The sequence below is a fragment of the Macaca fascicularis genome, chromosome 8, assembly GCF_037993035.2.
Source record: "Macaca fascicularis isolate 582-1 chromosome 8, T2T-MFA8v1.1".
NCBI classification, from domain to species: Eukaryota; Metazoa; Chordata; class Mammalia; order Primates; family Cercopithecidae; genus Macaca; species Macaca fascicularis.
Genome location: NC_088382.1, coordinates 63,564,521 through 63,588,016, shown reverse-complemented (window position 1 = coordinate 63,588,016; position 23,496 = coordinate 63,564,521). Strand labels below are relative to the sequence as shown.

Genomic DNA, 23,496 nt, shown 5'->3' with positions numbered 1-23,496 from the left:
CATGGTACTGGTACCAAAACAGAGATATAGACCAATGGAACAGAACAGAGCCCTCAGATATAATACCACACATCTACAGCCATCTGATCTTTGACAAACCTGAGAGAAACAAGAAATGGGGAAAGGATTCCCTATTTAATAAATGGTGCTGGGAAAACTGGCTAGCCATAAGTAGAAAGCTGAAACTGGATCCTTTCCTTACTCCTTATACGAAAATTAATTCAAGATGGATTAGAGACTTAAATGTTAGAGCTAAAACCATAAAAACCCTAGAAGAAAACCTAGGTAATACCATTCAGGACATGGGCATGGGCAAGGACTTCATGTCTAAAACACCAAAAGCAACAGCAACAAAAGCCAAAATTGACAAATGGGATCTAATTAAACTAAAGAGCTTCTGCACAGCAAAAGAAACTACCATCAGAGTGAACAGGCAACCTACAGAATGGGAGAAATTTTTTGCAATCTATTCATCTGACAAAGGGCTAATATCCAGAACCTACAAAGAACTCAAACAAATTTACAAGAAAAAAACAAACAACCCCATCAAAAAGTGGGCAAAGGATATGAAGAGACATTTCTCAAAAGAAGACATTCATACAGCCAACAGACACATGAAAAAATGCTCATCATCACTGGCCATCAGAGAAATGCAAATCAAAACCACAATGAGATACCATCTCACACCCGTTAGAATGGCAATCATTAAAAAGTCAGGAAACAACAGGTATTGGAGATGATGTGGAGAAATAGGAACACTTTTACACTGTTGGTGGGACTGTAAACTAGTTCAACCATTATGGAAAACAGTGTGGCGATTCCTCAAGGATCTAGAACTAGAAATACCATTTGACCCAGCCATCCCATTACTGGGTATATACCGAAAGGATTATAAGTCATGCTGCTATAAAGACACATGCACACATATGTTTATTGCAGCACTATTCACAATAGCAAAGACTTGGAGTCAACCCAAATGTCCATCAGTGACAGACTGGATTAAAAAAATGTGGCACATATACACTGTGGAATACTATGCAGCCATAAAAATGGATGAGTTTGTGTCCTTTGTAGGAACATGGATGCAGCTGGAAACCATCATTCTCAGCACACTATCGCAAGAACAGAAAACCAAACACCACATGTTCTTACTCATAGGTGGGAACTGAACAATGATCACTTGGACACAGGAAGGGGAACATCACATACTGGGGCCTATTGTGGGGGAGCGGGGAGGCTGGAGGGATAGCATTAGGAGATATACCTAATGTAAATGACGAGTTGATGGGTGGAGCACATCAACATAGCACATGTATACATATGTAACAAACCTGCACTTTGTGCACATGTACCCTAGAACTTAAACTATAATAAAAAAAAGTATAATAATAATAATAATAAAAAGACTACATCTGAGACATGTGATGTAAAGATGCAAGACAGAGTGGCTCAGGGAGATACCAGTGATGGTACAATCAGGGCCTATGGTTGGGGACACTAACAGGGTCTCAACGCCCCCTAGCTCTTGGTGTCCATGCCCCTCTGTCTCCTCCCCTTGAATGTAGGCAGGACCTGTGACTCGTTTCTAGTGAATAGAACATAGCAAGTGATAGGATGGCATTTCTGTGATTATGTCACATCAGAGTATGATTTGTGTCTTGCAAGCAGACTCTCTCTTGCTGGCTTTTGTGACGAAAGATGCCATGTTGTGAGTTGCCCTGTGGAGAGGCCCATGTGTCCAGGAGCTGAGGGTGGCTTCTAGCTGACTGCTGGCAAAAAAAACTTAGGTCCTCCTCCAATAGCCTGCAAGGAACTGAATTCTGCCAACAATCGCAGGAGCTTGGAAGCAGATCTTTCCCTGGTTGAGCCTTGAGATGAGGCTGCAGCCCTAGCCAATACCTTGATTGCAGCTAGTGAAGTACCCTGGAGCAGAGGATGCACCTAAGCCATATCTGGATCCCTATCTGGAATCCAGTGCTGGAATAATATTATAAATGGGTGCACCTTCAAGCTGTTACATTTGTGACAACTTGTTTGCTAACAGACATAGATTGCTAACACAGGTCTTAAAGGGGCTGGGGAATGTTATAGGGGGAGAGTTAAAGCAAGGATATTCCAGAAAAAGGAGTAGTAAATTCAAGTGACATGGCCTTAGGGGGTATGTACTGTCAGGAAACAGGGCAAGTTTAGTGTGGCTTTTTGTGAAAAGTGTGGAGAACATCAGGAGATGTGGGTGGAGAAAGGGTTTGGTGCCAGACTTTGTTACATACTAATAGATAACTGAAACATGGCTATTGCTGTGTAACAAATACCAACAACACCTAGCTCATGATGGGCAGCTCCAATTGTGTGTGTGGATAGGTGCTCACTCCTTAGTAGGTCCCAGTGATACACAGGGGATGCTTTTTGAAGTCCTCTGCATGGCCTTATTCCAGATGCCTGGGATCTCTGCTATGATTTTCCTAGTGGGGCCTGGTAGAGACTCCTTGTTGTCTCCTAATCTGCCTTGGAGACCTCTAGCCCATTTGGATTTGTCAGGTCACGGTTTGCTTTGGGAATTGACCCTGGAGCCTGGACTTTCTACAGAACCCTTGTGGCTTGGCCGCCTTCCGAGAGCACCTAATATAGAGACTGAAATTGAATGCTCAAGTGCAGTATATGTTTCCTCCAAAATCTAAATCAAGTTCTAGGCCTCTTTCTTAGTGGTATGGGAGGCAATGACTTATCTTTGATCTTTCTCCAGGCTACTGGACCCCTGAAAGCATCACAGATGTGGGAGAACCCTGAGTTTCTTTGAGGTTTATCTCTCACACTATGGAATGCATGTTTCTTATCATTGCCCTTACAGCTTTGCCACTCCTGTGCACCAGGTACAGTAAGTATGATTTCGCCAATGTAGTGGACCTTGAGAAGCTATGTGGATCGTCAGGTGATCCAGGTCCCTGTGAAGTATTTTGGGATAGGCCAGGAGAGCTCACCCAGACCTGGGGCAAGAGAATGTATGTGCACTTCTGTCATTACCATGAATGTCAATGACCTTTGGTCTCCTTTAGTCGTGAAGACTGAAAAGAACACATTCATCTGGACCATAGCTGTGTACTAACTGCCAGAGGCTGTGCAATTTAAGTAAATATGCTATATCTGGCCCAGCAACAATGATGAGGGCTATTGCTTAAGTTCATGGTAGTGTGCTGCTAATGTTTAATGTTTGTATTCCCTCCAAAATTCAACTTGAAGCTCAGTCCCCAAAGCAATGGTTTTAAGACATAGGGCCTTCAGGAGGAGATTAAGTCATGAGGGCAGAGGTGTCATGAATGGGATTAACAACCTTATAAAAGGGCTGGAGGGAACCAGTTAGTCCCCTTCTGCCCATCCATCCTTCTGCCATGTGAGGACACAGAGTTTATCCCCTCCAGAGGATGCAGCAACAAGCAGAGACCAAGTCCTCATCAGACCCCAACCCTACTGGTGCCGTCATCTTGAATTTCCAGCCTCCAGAACTGTGAGAAATAAATTTCTATTTTTAAGAGAATAAATTGTCCAGTCTCAGGTATTTTGTTATAGCAGCACAAACAGACTGAGACACACACCATTCTCACCTTACTTTTTCTGACTTTTGCAGGGGCCATGCAAGTGAGTTAAATAGGGATAGGCTGGGGATGGTCAACCAGAGTATTGCTTCTGGTTTATTATCTTGGCTGGGAGGGGGCAGTTTCAGTGGCCTCTGTCTGGCTCTTCCTACCATAAGGGCTTACTCCATGCAAGAGAAAACGACTGTGAAGTTTCTGCCCATCTGCATGAGCAATAGCTCAAATGCCAAAATGCAGGATTATGCATCAGGTTTGGCAGCTAGAAAGTTTTTTTAGTGAATTTTTTGAAAACAGTTTCATTTGTGGGTACAAATACCTGAATCTAAGGATAGAGAAGTAGCTAGGAAGTGAGAAAGAGGAGGGAGGGAGCAGAAAGACTATGCCCTTAAGATGTTTGAAAGCAAAGGGAAGAAAGCAGAGAGGATGAGGAGAAAGCGTTTTGAAGATGGTGGGTAATCGAGCTTGTGTGAGGTTTGATGGAAGGTTCAAAGCAGGAGAGAGAAGTCAGAGGCAGGAGAGAGAGATTGGAGGTGACAGTGGGACAGGATTCTGGAGGTCAGCAGGTGATCCCCATGCCCAGAAGTGGAAGCCAGCCTCCCACCTTACAGCAGGGAATTGGTTAGGTGAGGGTGTTCCCGATGAATCATGCATAGTTTCTCTTCTAAGTAACAAGCAAAGTCAGGGAAAGGCAAGAGAAAAGATACTTGGTAGACATTGCCCGTGAACCAGGCAAATCCTCTCTCTCAGAATGTGTCCTCCAAAATTCATATGTTGAAATGTTATCATTAAGATGATAGTATTAAGAGGTGGAGCCTTTAGAAGATAAATAAGTCATGAAGGCGGAGCCCTCATGATGGGATTAGGGCCCTTATAAAAGGGCTTGAGGAGGCCGGGTGCAGTGGCTCCCACCTGTAATCCTAGCACTTTGGTAGGCGAAGGTGGGTGGATTGCCTGAGCTCCGGAGTTCGAGACTACCCCGGGAAACACGGTGAAACCCTGTCTCCACTAAAATACAAAAAATTAGTGGGGCATGGTGGTGCATGCCTGTAGTCCCAGCTACTTGGGAGGCTGAGGCAGGAGAATCGCTTGAACCTGGGAGGTGGAGGAGGTGGAGGTTGCAGTGAGCCGAGATCATGCCACTGCACTCCAGCCTTCATGACAGAGCGAGACTCTGTCTCAAAAAAAAAAAAAAAAAAAAAAAGCTGAGGCGGGATGGGGGTGGGGGAACTGGAGGGAATGGGTTCACTCTCTTCTGCTTTTCTGCCCTGTCAGGAGGCAACATTCAGGGCACTTTCTTGGAAGCAGAAAACAGCCCTTCCCCAAACACTGGACCTTCTGGTTCCTAGATCTTGGATTTTGCAGACTCTAAAACTGTGAGAAATAAATGTCTATTATTTATGGATGACTCAGTCTTCAGTGTTTTGTTATAGCAGCACAAACAAAGACACAGATTGTCTGTCTTTGTGAGTTTTGACAATTGATTGACAGTGCACTTGTCAGAAAGTGTGCTGTAAATCATGGGAGGGAAAGTTTGGACTGTAGGAAGGAAAAGAATGATTGATGTGCAATGGTAGATGAGTGGACAGGGGACCATCTTTAGATGAACACAAGTTAGTCTAAGAAGTATCAGATGGGGAAGGAGAGCACGGCCATGAGCAGTAAAGTCACAGCGCGGTCCTGCAGGCAGTGAGGGCCAAATGGCAAGAAACAAGGGTGAAGTCTATTTTCCCATGGATTAGCATACTAGACCTCAAATCCTGCGGACTGGCTCTTGCAACCTTCATAGAGATGGCATTGCTGCAATCATGTGGCTTGTAGGAGAAGGGAAAAAGTAAAAAAATTACTATATTCCAGAGACCACTCAGGCCCACGCACCATGCCAGGCACTTCGTGTGCATCAGCTCAATGCAACCTCCCCAAACTCTAATGAAGTGTGTGTTACTGTCCCATTTCTAGATGAGAACATTGAGGCTTGGATAGCTGAAGTAACTTGTTCATAATTAACAGAAGCAGATTAAGAGCCAGGTCTCCCGATACCAAACCTTTCCCCTGCACACTCATGGCCTGGAAGGGATATTACCCTGCCCAGCTACCACTGTGCTCAGAATTCTTTTCCAGGTGATCCACCCTCTGAGCTAAGGTACAGGTTCTCAACTTCGGTTGCATATTAGAAGCTCCTGAGGAATCTTTAAAATTACTGACACTTTGGCTGCTATCCATACCAATGAACTTGCAAATTGCAGCTACAACCCAGTCATCCATGCTTTTAAGAGTTTCCAGATGGGGCCAACACGCAGCCAGGGTGACGATGTTATGGCTCATTCGGGCACTTCTTTAGCTGAAAATACTGCAGATCAGAACATTCTGTCGTCAGCCATGAACGTCCTCATTGGAGGTCCACTTATCAGCTAAGAAGAAAACAGCACAGGACAGGATGTGAGAGGGTCAGGTCCTGAGCAGGTCATTTATACTGTGGGGGTGGATTTCTTGAAAGATCCAGGGCATGGGGACATTAACAGGGAGGCCTGGCCATGGGGACATAGAAGCAGGCGAAGAAAGGGAGAGAAAGGGATAAAAACAGACATTAGTGTGCCCCAAGTCAAGATGTAGCTGGTGATAACAGTACTAGTTATCAGGGCTGAATGCTCTATGTGAATTTGATGGTTTAATTTATACAATAACTCAATGGAGTTGGTACTATTAATACTTCTATTTTGCAGGATACTGATATCTAGAGAGTTTATATGGTTTGCCCAAATCAACACAGTGAGAATTATTTCGTTGATCCAGGATTTGTACCCCAGAGGTCTGAGCTCAGAGCCAGAGCCTCTACCATATTGCTCTCCCCTGTCCTTGCCGCTGAGGTGCTGCCCAGATGCACAGCCACTGAGAATGGGAGAAAAGGCAGGGCCCAACAGAGACTGGACGAGTAGAACCATCTGAGAAAGCTGGGGGATGAGGGCCTGATTCAGGTAGGGATTCAGCTCAGGGGGTCTGCACTAGCGGGGCGTGGAGTGGGCAGCACTGGGATGCGGGGGTTGGGGCTGGTGCACACTGCCCTGAGGGGCAGGCCCTCTCTCTGATGGCCGGAAATACTGGGCATGGGGTGACTCTCCAGGGCACAGGAAGAGCTGTCAAATAGGCCGTGCGCAGCAGACCGCAGCTTTGGGGACCTCCCTGCCTAGAGTGAGGGCAGGCTGAGCAGAGGAGCGCCAGCTAAGCTGGACCAAGAGTCCTAAGCTTCCTGGCTGGGTTCATCCCTTACTCCATCGTGCTCAGGATGCTTCCAGTGCTGGCGAGGTTGGCCTTCAAGAAGGATCCGAGTGGGCAGAGGCAATCGCAGGCAGACCCGCACCCCCAAGGCTGGGAAGCTTGGCTGCAAGAGCGCAGCACAGCCATCAGGCGTGAGCGGAGCAATCCTTTCCGACACCAGGGAACTCGTCACCCGTGCCTTGTCGCCTTCACGTCCACGGCATCCACCAGTCACGCGCCGCCGCCGCAGTGCCTGATTTCCTGTCCGCATGGGGTGGGGCTGGCTGGGCAATTTCTCTAAGATGAGCCCAGCCCATCGGACAGGGGCGTCTGAGCGATGCTGTCCTTGGGGTGCCGAGCTGCAGGGCAAGGCGGGAGCTGGTGCCCCCGGCCGGGAAGGAACTGGGCCCCATCACGCTTGGGACTGGACTGTGGGGAACGAGTTTGCCCAGGTGGGGCCCTCCATGCCAACCCCAGGGTCCACGGAGGGTAGGCACCTGCATCTGGCCAAGCGGGCACGGCTGTCGGGAGCGCCCTGGGGCTCAGCGCTGTATCGGTGGGGCCTTGGGGGTTACACGGCCCGCCTGGGGCCGGGCTCCTGGAGCAGGATCAGGGCCTGAGGAGATTGCCTGGGGTTGGTAGGGCTGGGCTGGAGGCGGAGGCATCAGGTCTGTTATCTCTTGGCTGGGTAAGGCTCAGGACCGGTTGCAGGGCTGCATGGCTGCACCAGACTAAAGAGAAATGCAGGAACCATCACAGCCACTGGGGGTGGGGCATTGCTGTGTTTGTGTGTGTGATGAGTGTATGTGTGTGGGTGGTGTGTGTGGACATGTATGTTTTGTGTAGTGTGTGTATGCGTTGTGTGGGTTTGTAGGTGGTGTGTTGTGCATGTTATGTGTAGGTATGTGTGGTGTATTGTATGTATTGTGTGTGTGGTGTGATGTGTCTTGTGTGATGTGTATGTGTTGTGTGTATATATGGTGTGTGCTGTATATGCGATGTGATGTGTCTTGTGTGATGTGTATGTGCTGTGTGTGTTGTGTGTACATATAGTGTGTATGGGGTGCGATGTGTCTTGTTTGGTGTGTATGTGCTATGGGTGTGTATATGATGTGTGGTGTGTATGTGGTGTGATGTGTCTTGTGTGATGTGTATGTGTTGCATGTGTTGTGTGTATATATGGTGTGTATGGTGTGCATGAGGTGTGATGTGTCTTGTGTGATGTGTATGTGGTGTGTATGTGTTGTGTGTATATATGGTATGTGGTGTGTATGGGGTATGATGTGTCTGGCTTGGTGTGTATGTGCTGTGTGTGTATATGGTATGCGTGGTATGTATGTAGTACAGTGTGTCTTTTGTGGTGTATATGTGGTGTGTATGTGTTGTGTGTTTATATGGTCTGTGTGGTGTGATGTGTCTTGTGTGGTATGTATGTGTTGTGTGTATATGTGGTATGCATGGTGTGTGTATGATGTGATATGTCTTGTGTGGTGTGTATGTCTTCTGTGTGGTGTGTGTATATATGGTATGTGTGGTGTGTATGCAGTGCACTGTGTTTTGTGTGGTGTGTATATGATATGTGTATATTGTGTGTATATATGGTATGTGTTGTATGTGGTTTGATGTGTCTTGTGTGGTGTGTATATAGTGTGTGGGTATATACGGTGTGTGTGATGTATCTTGTTCTTGTGTGGTGTGTGTATTTTGTATATATATGGTGTGTGCAATGTGTATGTGGTATGATGTGTCTTTTGTGGTTGTTGTTGTGGTGTGTCTTGTGTGGTGTGTATGTGGTGTGTGTGATGTGTCTTATTCTTGTGTGGTGTGTATGTGATGTGTCTTGTGTGTTGTGTGTTGTGTGTGTTGTGTGTATAGTGTGTGTTGTGTATATTTGGTGTGATGTGTGTTGTGTATGTGGTGTGTGTATTGTGTATATATATGGTGTGTATGTGGTGTGTGTATTGTGTGTATATATTGTGTGTATGTGGTGTGTGTGTATTGTGTGTATATATGGGGTGTGTGGTGTGTATGTGATGTGTTGAGTCTTGTGTGTTGTGTGTGTATTGTCTGTATATCTGGTGTGTGTTCACTGTGAATTCACAGGTTCGGCACCAGGCCATGTTCCATGGGAGATACTCAAGGGGTATAAGAATCAGTAAGACTGGTCGCTGCCTTTTGAGGGAACTGGCTTACTGAGGGGAAGATGAGATTCCTCACAGCTAAGCATTCCCAGGACATTCTGAGTTTTGTACGTGTATTGAGGTTTACAGAAAGAAGGTTCAATGTGTGCCGGAGTGGAAACACTTCTGGGAAAGGTGGGACTTGCTTGGAGTTGGAAGGGTGAGTCTAATTTAGCTGAGCAGAGTGAAGGAAGAAAACTGTTCCAGAAAACACCACTGTTTAGTGCTCTCTCCTTCCAGCCGTGGTGGGTGACCAGCTCGCACGTGGGGCATAGTGCTGGTGCCCTTCCTGCCATGTGTGAGCTCCGAGGTAGGCTCAATTCAGGACAGTAACTGAGACCAACGGGGGTCCTGTTTTTTCCAGGAAAATAAGCATCTTTACTGAAATGACACATATTAATCAAATACTACTTTCTGATAAGCCTTTGATGCAAGAATTGAAGAAAAAAATTAAAAACAAACCTACAGATAGATGTGTTAACAGCCCACCCTGCTCATGACACGTGGCTCAAGTTAGTCATCAAAAGTGAAAATGTCAACTGCCGCGTCAACACTCTGTTTCTAAATCTGAGATTTTCTATCCTTGTTTCCTCACCACTTTTTCCATTTCTCCAAGAATATGCCAACCTGGGTGGTGATACTGAGCTCTCGACCCCTGTGTACTTTCTCGTGACTATGAACTGAATCTCCCAATGGAGCTACCTCAGCTCATATCTTGGCTAATTATTTCCGCTCCTGGATTTAGGGGATCTTTCTAATCAGCATTTCCTTTGGCAATTCCCTTCTAATTCATTCATTCCATCAGATATTTCTTCTTGAAAATCATTTCATTTTTATTTTGACTCTTTATAAAATCACTTGTTGGATATAAAAGTACCCGAATCTTATCTTTTTTCCTGTGTCTTTAAAAATACAATTCAGAAAAATAGAATTTATTCTGTTATTCTTATGCAACAGTTTCCAAGGAGCATGTGTGTGTGTGTGTGTGTATGTGTGTGTGTGTGTTGGGGGGTGAGAGGGAGAGAGAGAGAGAAAAAGAGAGAGAGAGATAGAGATTGAGAGATTGAGAGAGAGAGAGAGACTGAGAGAGAGAGAGACTAAGTGCATAGCGTGGAGCAGCAGGACGAATTCAGCTGACAGATTCCAGAAGGCATTGGGTGCTGAGCTGCTGAGCCAGGGCTGGCTCTGAGTCTAGGTTAATACAGCATGCCCTGGAGCTTGACCTCCTTCACTTCTGAAACCAGGGCAATAGTTTCCAAATCGCTGTAGCAGCCAGCTTTAAAACCACTCTAAACAGACACAGACATACGGTTCCATTCAGTCCTCTCTCCCTCTTCATCTCAGTTCCTATTTCTTTTCACATCTCTATCTTCGTTCTTAGTGGAGTGAGAAATAGCTTCCCATTACCATCAATACAACTTGGAGGCATTTATTGGAGTCCTTGTAGGCTCTGATATTTCAATAGAGAATAGAGCACTCCCCATTTTCTCCGACTGTTCTCAGCTGGCTCATTTCCTTCCAATTATGTTTGTCCTTCTCCTTGGGCCACTTTCTGTGGTCTTCAAATTTCACTTATTTCTGGACTTCTGAGTTAGAGCACTGCCCATTTGCTAGGGTGGCTCAGAGTCACAAGCACTTCTTCCTTCCTCCACACTGTGTGCTAAGTGTTCACAGAAAGGTGCTGTGATCCAGTTGACAGCCTCAGTGACCTCACCGAAGAGAATGAGAAAGGACAGAGATAAAATACAGCCATTTCAGAAAATATTAGGTCAAACAGTGGATGTCTAAAAAAACAAGGAAAAACAGGTGCAATCCTCTGGACTCTATTCTAAGAGTTTGGCTGACTTTGGTAGACGATGGCGGGGGAGGGGGTGGTAATCTCTGCTAGCTTCTCTCTGTTTCTCCCAGGTGCTACCAAGTTGCTGCTGGGAGCTGTAGCTGAGCTAAAGTGCAACTGAAATGAATTGAGTCTGGCAATGTGTAGGTGGCTCGGCAGAGCTTCCAACCCCTACGGTCAAGATGAAACTCACATCTATGATCTTTTCCAGTTACTTCTGTGGCCTTGGGTGAGTCTCTTTACCTCTCTACACCTGTTTCCCTACCAGTGACATGAAGGATTTGGATGGATGGTCTCTACATTCCCCAGTCACTTTCAAAGGCTGTGATTTAATGAAGCCTTTCCTTTGTGCTTTCTGCAGTAGCACCCCATGTCCTGAAGGTACTCGGAGAAACTCACGAATGTTGAGGGAGGCAGTCCACGTGTCAACTTGAGTTGGGTGTCCGTTTAATCGCAGAGGTCCTGGAGGGGTTGGCCAGTGAAAATCCTTTCCTAGAGATCTTCCCCTTGGCCCCTATTCCCCCTCTTTCCCTAACATTTTTGAGTGCAAAATTGTCTACAGTCCCGTTTTAAGAAATTTATCTAAATCATTATTTGCTGGCATTTTCCTCATAAAGCAACTTGGTAGACTTTTCCTGCAATATCCCTCAATATAGAGCTTTATTTGTTTAAGGCTGATTTGTGGACAGGAGGAATGATGGCCAAAGACAGGTTGAGCCAGGGACAAGGAAGCTGCAAGGTGACCAAGAGAGATATCTGGATGCAACACATGAAGTCACTATCATTCTCAAGAACGAAGAAAGACTTTTCTGAAACGATAGATTTCCTGGAGGCTGAGGCCACGAGCTTGGCAAATTTGCATTATAAGACAAGCCATGCAGTGTGCTCTTTTATCTGCTATTAAAAACTACCAAGCTGCAGGCTGGGTGCAGTGGCTCATGCCAGTAATCCCAGCACTTTGGGAGGCCAAGGCAGGGGATCACGAGATCAGGAGTTCAAGACCAGCCTGGCCAATATGGTGAAACCCTGTCTCAACTAAAAATGCAAAAATTAGCTGGGCGTGTTGGCGTGTGCCTGTAGCCTGTAGTCCCAGCTACTCAGGAGGCTGAGGCAGGAGAATCACTTGAACCTGGGAGGCAAAGGTTGCAGTGAGCTGGGATCGCACCACTGCACTCCAGCCTGGGTGACAGAGCAAGACGCTATCTCAAAAAAAAAAAAAAAAAAAAAAAAAAAAGCGCCAAGCTGCGTATGCCAGAGAGTGTAGTATTTGCACTGGGGTGAGCAGGAGAACACAGACTCCACCGCCCTTAGTGGAGGTGAGGGGGATCAGCAATCTCCCACCCTTCTTTCCCCACCCGAGATAATAAACAATCTCTCGCCATCCCTTCCTCTCCTCCTGCTTCAAAGGCTCTTGGCTTGTGGTATTGAGTGCAGGGTGGTGCTGTGTGGTGTTTATGCTCAATTTTGAGGGAGGGGAATGACATTTGAGAATGAATTAGAACCCAGCCTAATCCAGCCATTTGGAACAAAATATCATCCTGTCTCTCTGACTTGATCTCCAACAAACCTCTGCCGGCTCTCTCCAGAGGCCCCTGTGGTGGAATGGTTTGTCTGTGGGCATTTGCTGTTAGGCTGTTGAGGCAAATGCCCATCCTGATGTTTTGAAGGATGTGTTTGTGTTTCCTCTGTGCCTGTGCAGAGTTGGCCAATGTGACAAAGAAGAGAGGTTTACTTAGTGGCCTGTGGTGAGTGACAGCTGTGCATTTCACTCATCATGGGGATGAAACGGGAGAGGAAGCAATGGCCACAAGTTTTGCCTGGCATCCTGGGGTTTGTGCCATCTGCTTTGTGAGTCTTTTGTTCCATCCTTCTTATCCAAGGAGAAACTATGTTGAAAGAAGCCTGAAACTGTTACTTCCAGCAAGGCAAAGTGGGTGTAAGCACAAGCTCATTCCCCACACAGAACCTATTAGCGGGGAGAGTCACGTTGCCAGCTTGTCTGATTTGGGGAACTGAAGAACTTTGCAATCTACTTCTCAACTGCCTTAAAAGCTTTAAGAAATGCACTCAAAGTTTAAGCAATATCAATGACTTGTAGATGTGCTATTTCTCACTACAGTTTCAGTGAAAGCTGTTCACTTGACTTATTTTTATTAGCACAAGCACAGAGCTCAATGAATAAAATACAGTGAGGACAAATATACGGAACAGTGAGCATTGGAGTACCTTAACTTTTCCACAGTCCTTGATGTTCCCTGTGAATGTCTTGGTTGAGAATGATAATATTCTTGGCATAATGAGAATGCAGACACACCCGCCACAGTGCAGTGAGTACTAGATCCCAGGCTGAGCTTGGTGCTGAGTCTTGGCCAGGCACTTCCTGCTGTGTGGTCTCAGCCTAGCAGCAACCACCCCAACTCTTTGAAGATGGTGATGCTCGGTGTGCCTCTTGCTCAGGATGGCTGTGTGACCTGTGTGCTATGCTCAGAAAACATATCTGTACGTATATGTGCTAAAATTCTGGAAATGCTGTCAGAATATTCCCTAATAACTATTGGATTGTTGTTCAATAGGCAATTTCTCCTCTGAGCTACAGTATTCAGCTCCTCACGTTTATTTTTGGATAATAACAATGAAGAGTATTTCAGTATCATCTCCTCCTAAGTTGAAAAATCTTTTTTTCTTCTTTATTTATTTACAGTTTCTTACTATCTGATAAGGGGCATAATATGTAATTTAAAGAGTTTTATTATACTTTATGTGTTATATGCACTAATTTAAAAGAATCCTAATAAAATACAAAAGTAAATAGATTTTTAAAAATTATCTGCTATTTTGAATTTCCCAAGTTATTATATCCCATTAGTTGGATTATTGAGAGTTGATTTGAGGTCACTTCTCCGTATTTAAGAATTAATCTTTTCTTAATTTTTCTTCTGTAAGATTGGGTAAAGTAGGATGTGACGTAATGAATGACAAGCTTTAAGCCTTTTAGATAGGCTTACAATGATCACAGTGATGATTCCTAATATTTTGTCATCAAAAATTAATCAGAGCTTTATTGTTCCCTAAGAAACATTTATTTGGAGTTTTGGAATTTGTAAACTTGAAATGACTTGGTGATTCTGGGGAGGTTTTTCATCTTAAAACTTGGAGGAAGAATTCCACTGATGAGATGTAAAATATAGTTGGAAGGGATCCTTTCCACACACGAGGCGACCGTGCATGAACTTGGTGTGTGACATCAACCTCTCACCTGCATGGTTTTCCATAATCAGTTGCTCACCATGTTTACTTATCTACTGTGAATGATTTGAAAATTATCAGTCTTGCTTTTCAGTACCTCATCTTCTAAATTCACCTTAAATTTCTGCAAACTTGCTTCTGTGCTTCTTCCAGAATGATCTCCCCACTCACTCTTAGGGGAAGTCCCTTGATAGGGAACTTGAACCCAAGGCCCTTTGAAGGCTACAAAGTATTAACTGGGGGTTAGAAAAGCAAACCAGGGTATTCATCTGGCTAAAGGAAAAGAGTGTCAGAGGACATCTTGTAATTTCTAAATCGGCTTCATCCCAAGTGTTATTGTTTTCTGCCACAAATGCTTTGACCTTTCCACATCTATCTAGGAAACGCAAGTGGCACATCTTTGCTGCACATCTTCTGGAATCAACATTCAGAGAACAGACAAAGGGTAAAGGCTCATACATTTAGATTAGCCTTTTAAAGTGGTTGCTGTCAGCCTCTGTTCAGTCAGAGATTACTCACCATTCTCTGGAGACTTTAGTGCTTCCTTGTGCCGCCTGCTGGGCAACATTGGCTTTGTGTCGTGATGGCAGAGATGGAAATGTGGGCTATGATTTGTGAGTATCTCTTTGGGTTTCCAACAAAATCTCCACGCATGGTTATCTGTAAAACCCACACAAAGCCATCAGAGTTGTAGAAATCTCTATTATTTAGCATTTAGAGATAATGTAAATAATTTATTTCTCCCTGTTGTAAGCATTTCTGAATTTTCTGTTAACTATTTATTCCTAAATGCTCATATGTGTTAATGTGAGAGAAAGAGGGCAAACTTGACTTTAAAGGTCTGGAAAACTGTTAAGTTCTCTTGGACAAGCTCACAGAAAAACCTTCCAGGGATAGAGGGCTTTTGTGGCATTGCATGCTTAGAAAAAGACTGCAAAGGCATGTTACTCTGGAGAAAATCTTTGATTATTCCTGTACTAAAACGGACAGGCAATGAGGGCAACAAGGCCTATTGGAAATCTCTGCTTGATCAGTAGGAGCTCCTTAATCTTGTCCTATAGTGATTCTCAGAGTGGAGTGTGCATGAGTCACTTAAGAAGCTGCTTGAAAACACACAGTCCCCTTTTTCCGCCCGCTCCCCCCTTCCCCCGAGCGCCGCTCCGGCTGCACCGCGCTCGCTCCGAGTTTCGGGCTCCTGCTAAGCTAGCGCCGCCGTCGTCTCCCTTCAGTCGCCGTCATGATTATCTACCGGGACCTCATCAGCCACGATGAGATGTTCTCCGACATCTACAAGATCCGGGAGATCGCGGACGGGCTGTGCCTGGAGGTGGAGGGGAAGATGGTCAGTAGGACAGAAGGTAACATTGATGACTCGCTCATTGGTGGAAATGCCTCCGCTGAAGGCCCAGAGGGCGAAGGTACCGAAAGCACAGTAATCACTGGTGTCGATATTGTCATGAACCATCACCTGCAGGAAACAAGTTTCACGAAAGAAGCCTACAAGAAGTACATCAAAGATTACATGAAATCAATCAAAGGCAAACTTGAAGAACGGAGACCAGAAAGAGTAAAACCTTTTATGACAGGGGCTGCAGAACAAATCAAGCACATCCTTGCTAATTTCAAAAACTATCAGTTATTTATTGGTGAAAACATGAATCCAGATGGCATGGTTGCTCTATTGGACTACCGTGAGGATGGTGTGACCCCATATATGAATTTCTTTAAGGATGGTTTAGAAATGGAAAAATGTTAACAAATTTGGCAATTACTTTGGATCTATCACCTGTCATCATAACTGGCTTCTGCTTGTCATCCACACAACACCAGGACTTAAAAGACAAATGGGACTGATGTCATCTTGAGCTCTTCATTTATTTTGACCGTGATTTATTTGGAGTGGAGGCATTGTTTTTAAGAAAAACATGTCATGTAGGTTGTCTAAAAATAAAATGCATTTAAACTCAAATATTTGAGAGAATGCCTTTTAGTTTAATGCATAGTTAAATTCATCCTGTAGTGTTCCTGGAGGAGCTAGGGCCTGGTTGTAGGCTACTACTCATCAATTAACTTCTACAGTGGAGACTACTTCTGGGACTGGAATATAAAAAAGAATCAAAGGTTTTGATTGTGAGTTGCAATAAAGGGAAAGACCATGTTCATAGCAGTGCCAACATCTGAAGTGTGGAGCCTTACCCATTTCATCACCTACAACGGAAGTAGTTAACTGGAAGAGATTACCAAGAAAATAAAAAGAGACTCATTCAGTGGAAGCAAAAAAACCAAAAAAACCAAAAAAACAAAACAAAACAAAAAACACACAGTCCCGTGCCCACCCTAGAAATTCGGCATTGAAAGGTCTGGGTGGGTCCTGGGGTTCTGCATATTTAACAAGCACTCCAGATGATTCTGCAGCAGGATTCTGAAGATCAGTGTCTGGGAAATCCTGGCTCTAGAGAACAATGTGCCAAATATCTCGATATAGAGCCACAGCTCATGATTTAGCAGCTCATGCTTTAGGGCTTTCCAGATTTTCTAGAGTAGCTTTTATTTTTGTATTCATGTATTTATTCATTTTGACCAAATCTTTGGGTTATACCAAATGAGATATTCAAATTCTCTGCTCCTCAAATTTTTTAGAAAAGAAAGAATATTAGCATAATTCTGAAGTGAGCTGTTTTTCCACTCCATGGTATTCCCAACCACTGCCCTTCCCAGCCTTACCTCCCTCCACCCAGCCCCCACAGGCTTCCCTCCACTCTCCTCTACTTTTCTGCAAAACATCTGTTTTCAACCACTCACCACTTTCACACGGTTTTCTTCCATTTTTGCCATGTGACAACCATTAGCCTGATATTGTGATAGATGCATTTCCATTCTCCACACTTCTTTTCACAGCAATCTGCACAATGCTTGCACCATTATTTCCAGTTTATAGACCAAGAAATTAAGGCGAAGGTGTTCAAGATAACGTAGCTGGTAAGCAGGAGAGTTAGAATTCTTAGCAGGTCTGAAACTCCAAGCCCCATGGCCTTTGTCTCTCACAAGTAAGTTCAAGGTAACATCTTGGGAGAGAATCACTGAATTCCAGTGCTAGGAAAGGGCTGAGATGATAGAATCCAAGGCTTTTTTACTCTCTATTTGGGAAACTGAGGTACAGGTTAGAGAAATTGCTTTCCAATTAAACATTAGACTCAAAACTAAAGTCCACATTTCTTGCCTCTCAATCTAAATTATTTCCACAGGATTGCTTTGTCGCCTCTTAAACTCTTTAAGTTTATGTTAGAGCAGTAGTGTCTTTAACTCTCATTACATAGGGCCAAGGGAATGAGATACTTTTGTGGATAGTCAATATTTTGTTCTTATTTTCAAGATCATACAAGATGTGAAAATTAGCATGTCAACTGCTTTAACATAAAAGAGAAATTGGATGCATTTCTACAGTGATAGGGAGAAGGCTATATTAGGTGGGAAACTATTTGTTTCCAACAATTCTAAGAAAATGTTTCACTTCTCTGTCAAGAGCTCAATTTCCTCCTACACATTTTACATTTCTTGTTGCAACATATTTTTTTCCATATGAGCCTTCAATTTCTCTAGATCTGGTATATTGAGACTGATTCCATTTTACCCATGAGTTGTAGCTAGGCACACTGCTTTACATGTGCACAGTCACTGGGGGCTGCCTTTCTCTCCCGTGGGTATGAAGTTCATTCGACACTGACAGCCCCAATCTGGAAGCAAGAGGTTTTTCTGGGGTGGGATTGGTTTTCTATTAAAAACAAAAAGAAAAAAGAAAACCAACCCTCTCAAAGTTCTGTTAACCCTCCAAGGTCTAGTGTATTGATTAGTTCAATGAACAGTGGGAATAAGTAAGGGTGGTGGAGAGTGGTGTGCTTGCTACTAGCTGGCTGTTCCCCTGGTGCTGCAGGTTTGTGGCATGCTTTGTCTCAGGCTTGTTTGTTTTGGTCTCCAGACTCAGAGCTTTAACAGCTTCCTCAAGCTGATGTAATCTTTCAGTGCAATTTTAGCCACGAGTTGAGGGGTGTGTGTGTGTATGTGTATATTTGTGTATGTGATTGCATGTGTGTGTTTGTATATTTGTGTGTGTGATTGCATACACACATATTTGTGTGTATGTGCATGTGTGTGTGTACATTTGTATGTGTGATTGCATGTGTATGTTTGTATATTTGTGTATGTGATTGCATTCACTCATATATGTGTATGTGCATGTGTGTGTTTCTGTATTTGTGTGTGATTGCCCTATGTGTATGTGATGTGTGTGTATGTGCATGTGTGTATTTGTGTGTGATTGCATGTGTGTTTGTATATTTGTGTGAGTTATTGCATTCATATGTTCGTATACTTGTGTATGTGATTTCATGTGTGTGTATTTATATATTTGTGTGTGTGGATTGTGTGTGTGAACGTGCACATCACTGAAGATAGCTGAAGCTGCCTAAAGGAATTTCACTCCAAAAGCCAGGAGCTCTTTTCAAAATGTAGCATCTCTTGGGGGATATTGCTGAATGCCTTTCAGTGCACGCATGGACTTGAATCTGCCAGGGAGGCTGTGCTGGCTGGTGGTTGTGTGTTAAGGCTCTGGAGCCAGACTGCCTGGAATCAAATACTTCTTCCATTACCTACTGGTGGTATGAGGTTGGGAAAATGGCTTGACCACTCACTTCCTCACTTTCCCTAGCTGTAAAATGGGGATACTCTGGTACCTACCCAATAGGGTTGTTGTGAAGACTAATTGAATCAATAAATTAATAATGATACATTACTGGGAACAGGATGCCGCATATACTAAATGCTCAAAAATAAAAGTTAGTTAACTATTACTTACTGAGAGACACCGGGGAGTTGATGCAGACAGCCAGCCACTAAGAAATAAAGCTTAAACCAGACAGCCAGCTGAATGATCACCAAGGGAAATGTCATATGTTCTGTTGGGCAGGCAGTATCATGAGATGAGAGCAGGCAATAGAAAATGCCAATGTCAAGGGCACTCCCCTCAGGGGAAAAGGAAGAAGGAAGAGGATATGGTGACATTATAATAGGTTGAAGTTGACAAGGGCTGAAGAATTTCCTTATCACTGTGTGAATGGAGTTGGTTGCTTAAGCCTGTTTTATTTTAAGAGTCAGCTGGTGTGGGTAGCAGGGATTTCACTGTAAGATGTGGGAATGACTTACAGACCTGAGGGCAGTGGGCAGCTGGGCCTCAGGAGAGACTGGGACAGGGTGCTGGGAGGCTGCTGGGATTCGTGGGGTGCTCTCTCCTATCTTCCCTGTTTCTCTCTCTGCTTCTTTTTCAGGGTTCTCCCTCTGTAGACGACCTCCGCTGCTCCTCAGTTAATTGGACGGGTGGAAGGCGGCCACCAGCAGCTCCCAGTCTATGTGCTATTGCTCTGCCATATGGTGATGCTCACGTTTTTTGCCCTCACCCACAGGCCCTCATCGTTGTCAGAGGAGATGGGAGTCACGTAGTATCAACAGGGCATGAGGAAGTGTTATGAGTCATGTATGAGTCGTGTGATAGCAACACCAAGGAGGGAGCCTGTCACACTTCTCGGAGGAGGCCTCCAACGAGCACTGTTCACAGGGTCCACAATTGCAGCCTGAACAGTAACACCCACGCTTTATTTTATTATTTTATTATTTTATTTGTTTGGTAGAGACGGGGTCTCACTATGTTGCCCAGCCTGGTCTCGAACTCCTGGCTTCAAGTGATCCTTCCACCTCGGCCACCCAAAGTGCTGGGATTACAGGTGTGAACCACTGCGCTTGGCCCTTTGCTTCTTATTTGGAGCCAGTAAGTGTTTAAATGAGTATTCCATAACAATTAAGTTGATTAAAGACACTGCTTCCACTTTGGAGGTAACACCACTTGATTAAGCAGGTCAGTACTATGGAAGACAAACTTGCCACTGTGTCCTTTTCATCTCATCACTTTCTTAAAAGTACATTAAAAAAAAATAAAGCTGCAGATGTGTCTTTCCACTGTAGAAGTTATCTGATCTCTAATGGGAGGGTCCGGAGAGGGTATCCACCTGCCTGTGACTGAGGCAAAGTCAACCGAGGCACTCACTCCTTGTAACATGCCTTTTGGTGCCTTAGATTTTGTGATGTCCTCTTCATCCAATTGATATGACAGTTTTCTCAGCTTATTGTCACATAGGGACTTCAATTTTCAAGTGAATGAGGTTTCTGGTGGAATGGTTCCATAATTTATGATCACCATGGCAACAGTGGGGTTATTTTTCTTACTAGCTGCTGCTTCTATAAACATACAATATCATATATGGTCTCATCTACCTCATTTTTACTTGAATATGTTTTAAAAGGAAAAAGTAAGAAACTTCAAAGAATATATTGTCATCTCCTCCCCTACCGATGAGGATCACACAGTACTGCCAGGCGGTCAACTTCAGTATTACATTGTGATAACATCCATATTCCTCTTTCATTTCTAGCATGTATCTCTTACTAAATGTGCTAAGAATATGTGAGCTGCAATTATAAAGTTTTAATGCTAGATTGAGAATGTAATTTTCTTTCTAGGATCATAGATGAAAAATATGACAGCACTTAAAAATCACCAATAGATCCCTAAAGATTTAGAAATCTTTGTCTTTTGATGATGGAGGAATCAGCAGCAAAGTGATGGTGTGACTGACACTCATGGTCACGTCTTGTTGATACCCCTTTGTGTTACTTTCCCCATCACGCCAATGACTAGCATGGTGACTGGTGAGCAATCAGTACTTACTGTGTTTGCTGATTAACTGATTATTATTATTATTTTTTTTGTTTTTGAGATGGAGTTTTGCTCTTATTGCTGAAGGTGGAGTGCAGTGGTGCGATCTTGGCTCACTACAACCTCCACCTCCCGGGTTCAAGCGATTCTCCTGCCTAAGCCTCCCAAGCAGCTGTGGTTAACAGGTGCCTACCACCACACCCGGCTAATTTTTGTATTTTTAGTAGAGATGTGGTTTTGCCATATTGGCCAGGCTGGTCTTGATCTCCTGACCTTAGGCGATTCGCCTGCCTTGGCCTTAGATGCCTTGGCCTGTAATCCCAAAGTGCTGGGATTACAGGTGTGAGCCACCATGCCCAGCCTGTTTGATTATTAACCAGCTTCTGTCAATACCTATCCGTATATTGTCTCTAAGTCTCCGTCTTCTTGTTTCTCCGCACTGGTTATCCATTGAGGATTCACCCAAAAGGAAAAGGAGAGGTGAGGTCTGGGGTTAAAGCAACAAAAGCAGAAAGAACGTGAAGCTAGAAGGAAAGAAGATCAACTTTCTACCCAGCTGGGGAGACTGTGCTTGTCTCTGGGTTTCCATCTCTACTACTCAAGGATTTAGTAACAGATAACGCCTGAGCCTCTTTCTAAATTTCCCTTTCAGCATCTATTTCAACATTTCTGCCAATGATGAGGCCAGAGCATATTAGACGTGGCTCTGCTCATGATTAGGTATTCTGGGGACACAGTTTAGCTTCCTTCTTGGCTCCTTTTATGTCTGAAAAGTTGTTTTCCTTTCCCTTTTTGTCTCCTGTTTTGACTTGTATTATATGGTTGGATTTTGTGTGCCCTTTTAGGTTATCATAAATCCTTCCTGGACAAGGCAAGAAATGCATTTTAAAATACATGATGTCATGGTATCTTGATTGATCACCTAATATCTCTGAACTTAAACGCGGCCTCGTTTCTTGTATTTCTGAACCTGACTTTATTGTGTAGCCACATGTGATTGCTGCTGTGGATATTTCTAACCCTGAAGAGGGATTTATAGTTATAAGAATGTTCTTCCCAAAGTCTCTTTTAGGAAAAAGAGCTTTACTTAATTAAGATTATTTCTTCTTTGAAATATACTTCTATAAAAATATAATTAAAAATTTAAAAAATCTAGTCACAATGTTACACATTCCCTTTCCTTGTTTATTTTCTAAGTTTTAAAAGCTTTTACGTGAAAAGGGGTTGCCTGAATAATTAAAATGCAGTGAACTCTTGGGCTTGAACACATTTGATGGGCTCACTGCCTTTTGAATAATTTTTTTCCCCAGAACCTTTTAAGATGTAAACTTAAAGTAGCAGTGACCCTGAGCAGTGTAATTGAGAGGTGCTAACACTGTTATTGCTTGTCAGAAAGTCCTGTTAACTTAGTTGGGGAAAAACACACTTTCTGGATGAAGTTAATTGGGGAGTTAGCTGTTTATCAGAAGTGAAAATAAATTGTCATCCACAGCTCACTGGTGTTGGCTCTGAGCTTCTTCCCGGACTCTATTTCCATGGCACATTGCCCTGGACAACTGGAGACAGAGCAGGCGGAACTGAGGCATCAAGACAAATCCCATTTCAATGCAATGTTTAAAATAAATCGATGCCAAAAAAGCCCATGATCTTCAAAATACAACATTTTAAATAAAGACAGGGTAATTCTTAGGCTAAAACATCATATTCAGAATCCTTTAATTGGGGAAGAGATCTGTATTAGAAGTAATTTTTTCTTAGTGAAGAGTCAAAGATTTACTAGTTGGAGAACCTGCAAGGATATTGTTTTGCAAGCTATTTTTTTTTCTCCAACTATGTTCTTATCAGTTTCTCTAGGGTTAAGTGGGCAGCCAACTCTGTACTTTGTTGCCTGAGGGAAGTTATTTGATAAAGTGAAAATCAGAAATAACCTGTAAGATCCTATGCCTTTTATTTTCCAAAACCATAACTCTTGACGTGAATGTGGAGGGCTTGCAAAGGAAATAAACATGTTGGAGAGAGTTCCATGGTATAGACAAAGTGGCTGAGGCAAAAATATGAAGGGGGAAGGGTTTTCCTGGACTTAAAACATTCTTTTAGGACACGAGCCTGCAGAAGGATGAAAAAAAAATCAAACTCCCCACATGTCTGAGGTTAATTTCTTTTGCCTGTTTGGTAGGAGTTGGGGCTCAAAATAGAAATTAATTGCATTTATTATAAAATAGCTGCAATATTTCTCATATACTTCAGTTTGTGAACTAAGGATCACACTTATTAGGTTGTCAAATTTTATTTTACCAATGTAGAGTTTAACATAATTGTCTGTATTCTTATTACCAAAATACATGATGTACGAGAGCAGGGACTTTGTAAATCTATGCACCGCTGTTTCCTCTGGCATAGAGTACATGCTGAATTAATGATGTGGTAGATAAATGAATTACAGTGCATAAGATGGTTGTTTAAACTCTTCTGCATAGTGGAAGAGCAAGTGTTCAGTTTACATTTTAAAGAATACTGTTAATACTTACATATTTCTGTGTGTGTGTATACCATAATAATAGTAGCAATCATATTTGATTGCTTATTCAATGAACAAGTCCTTTGAAAATTATGAAGTGTTCTACATGA

At 43.5% G+C, this 23,496-nt stretch overlaps 1 protein-coding gene across 1 annotated transcript; it reads left to right on the top strand.

Moving 5' to 3' along the window:
• The first annotated feature begins 15,227 nt into the window (after positions 1-15,227).
• Positions 15,228-16,074, top strand: LOC123575194 (translationally-controlled tumor protein-like). Its single transcript, XM_065519218.2, has one exon. It carries the CDS (start codon positions 15,343-15,345, stop codon positions 15,859-15,861), a length of 519 nt encoding a protein of 172 aa, XP_065375290.1. The 5' UTR covers positions 15,228-15,342; the 3' UTR covers positions 15,862-16,074.
• The last annotated feature ends 7,422 nt before the right edge of the window (positions 16,075-23,496 follow it).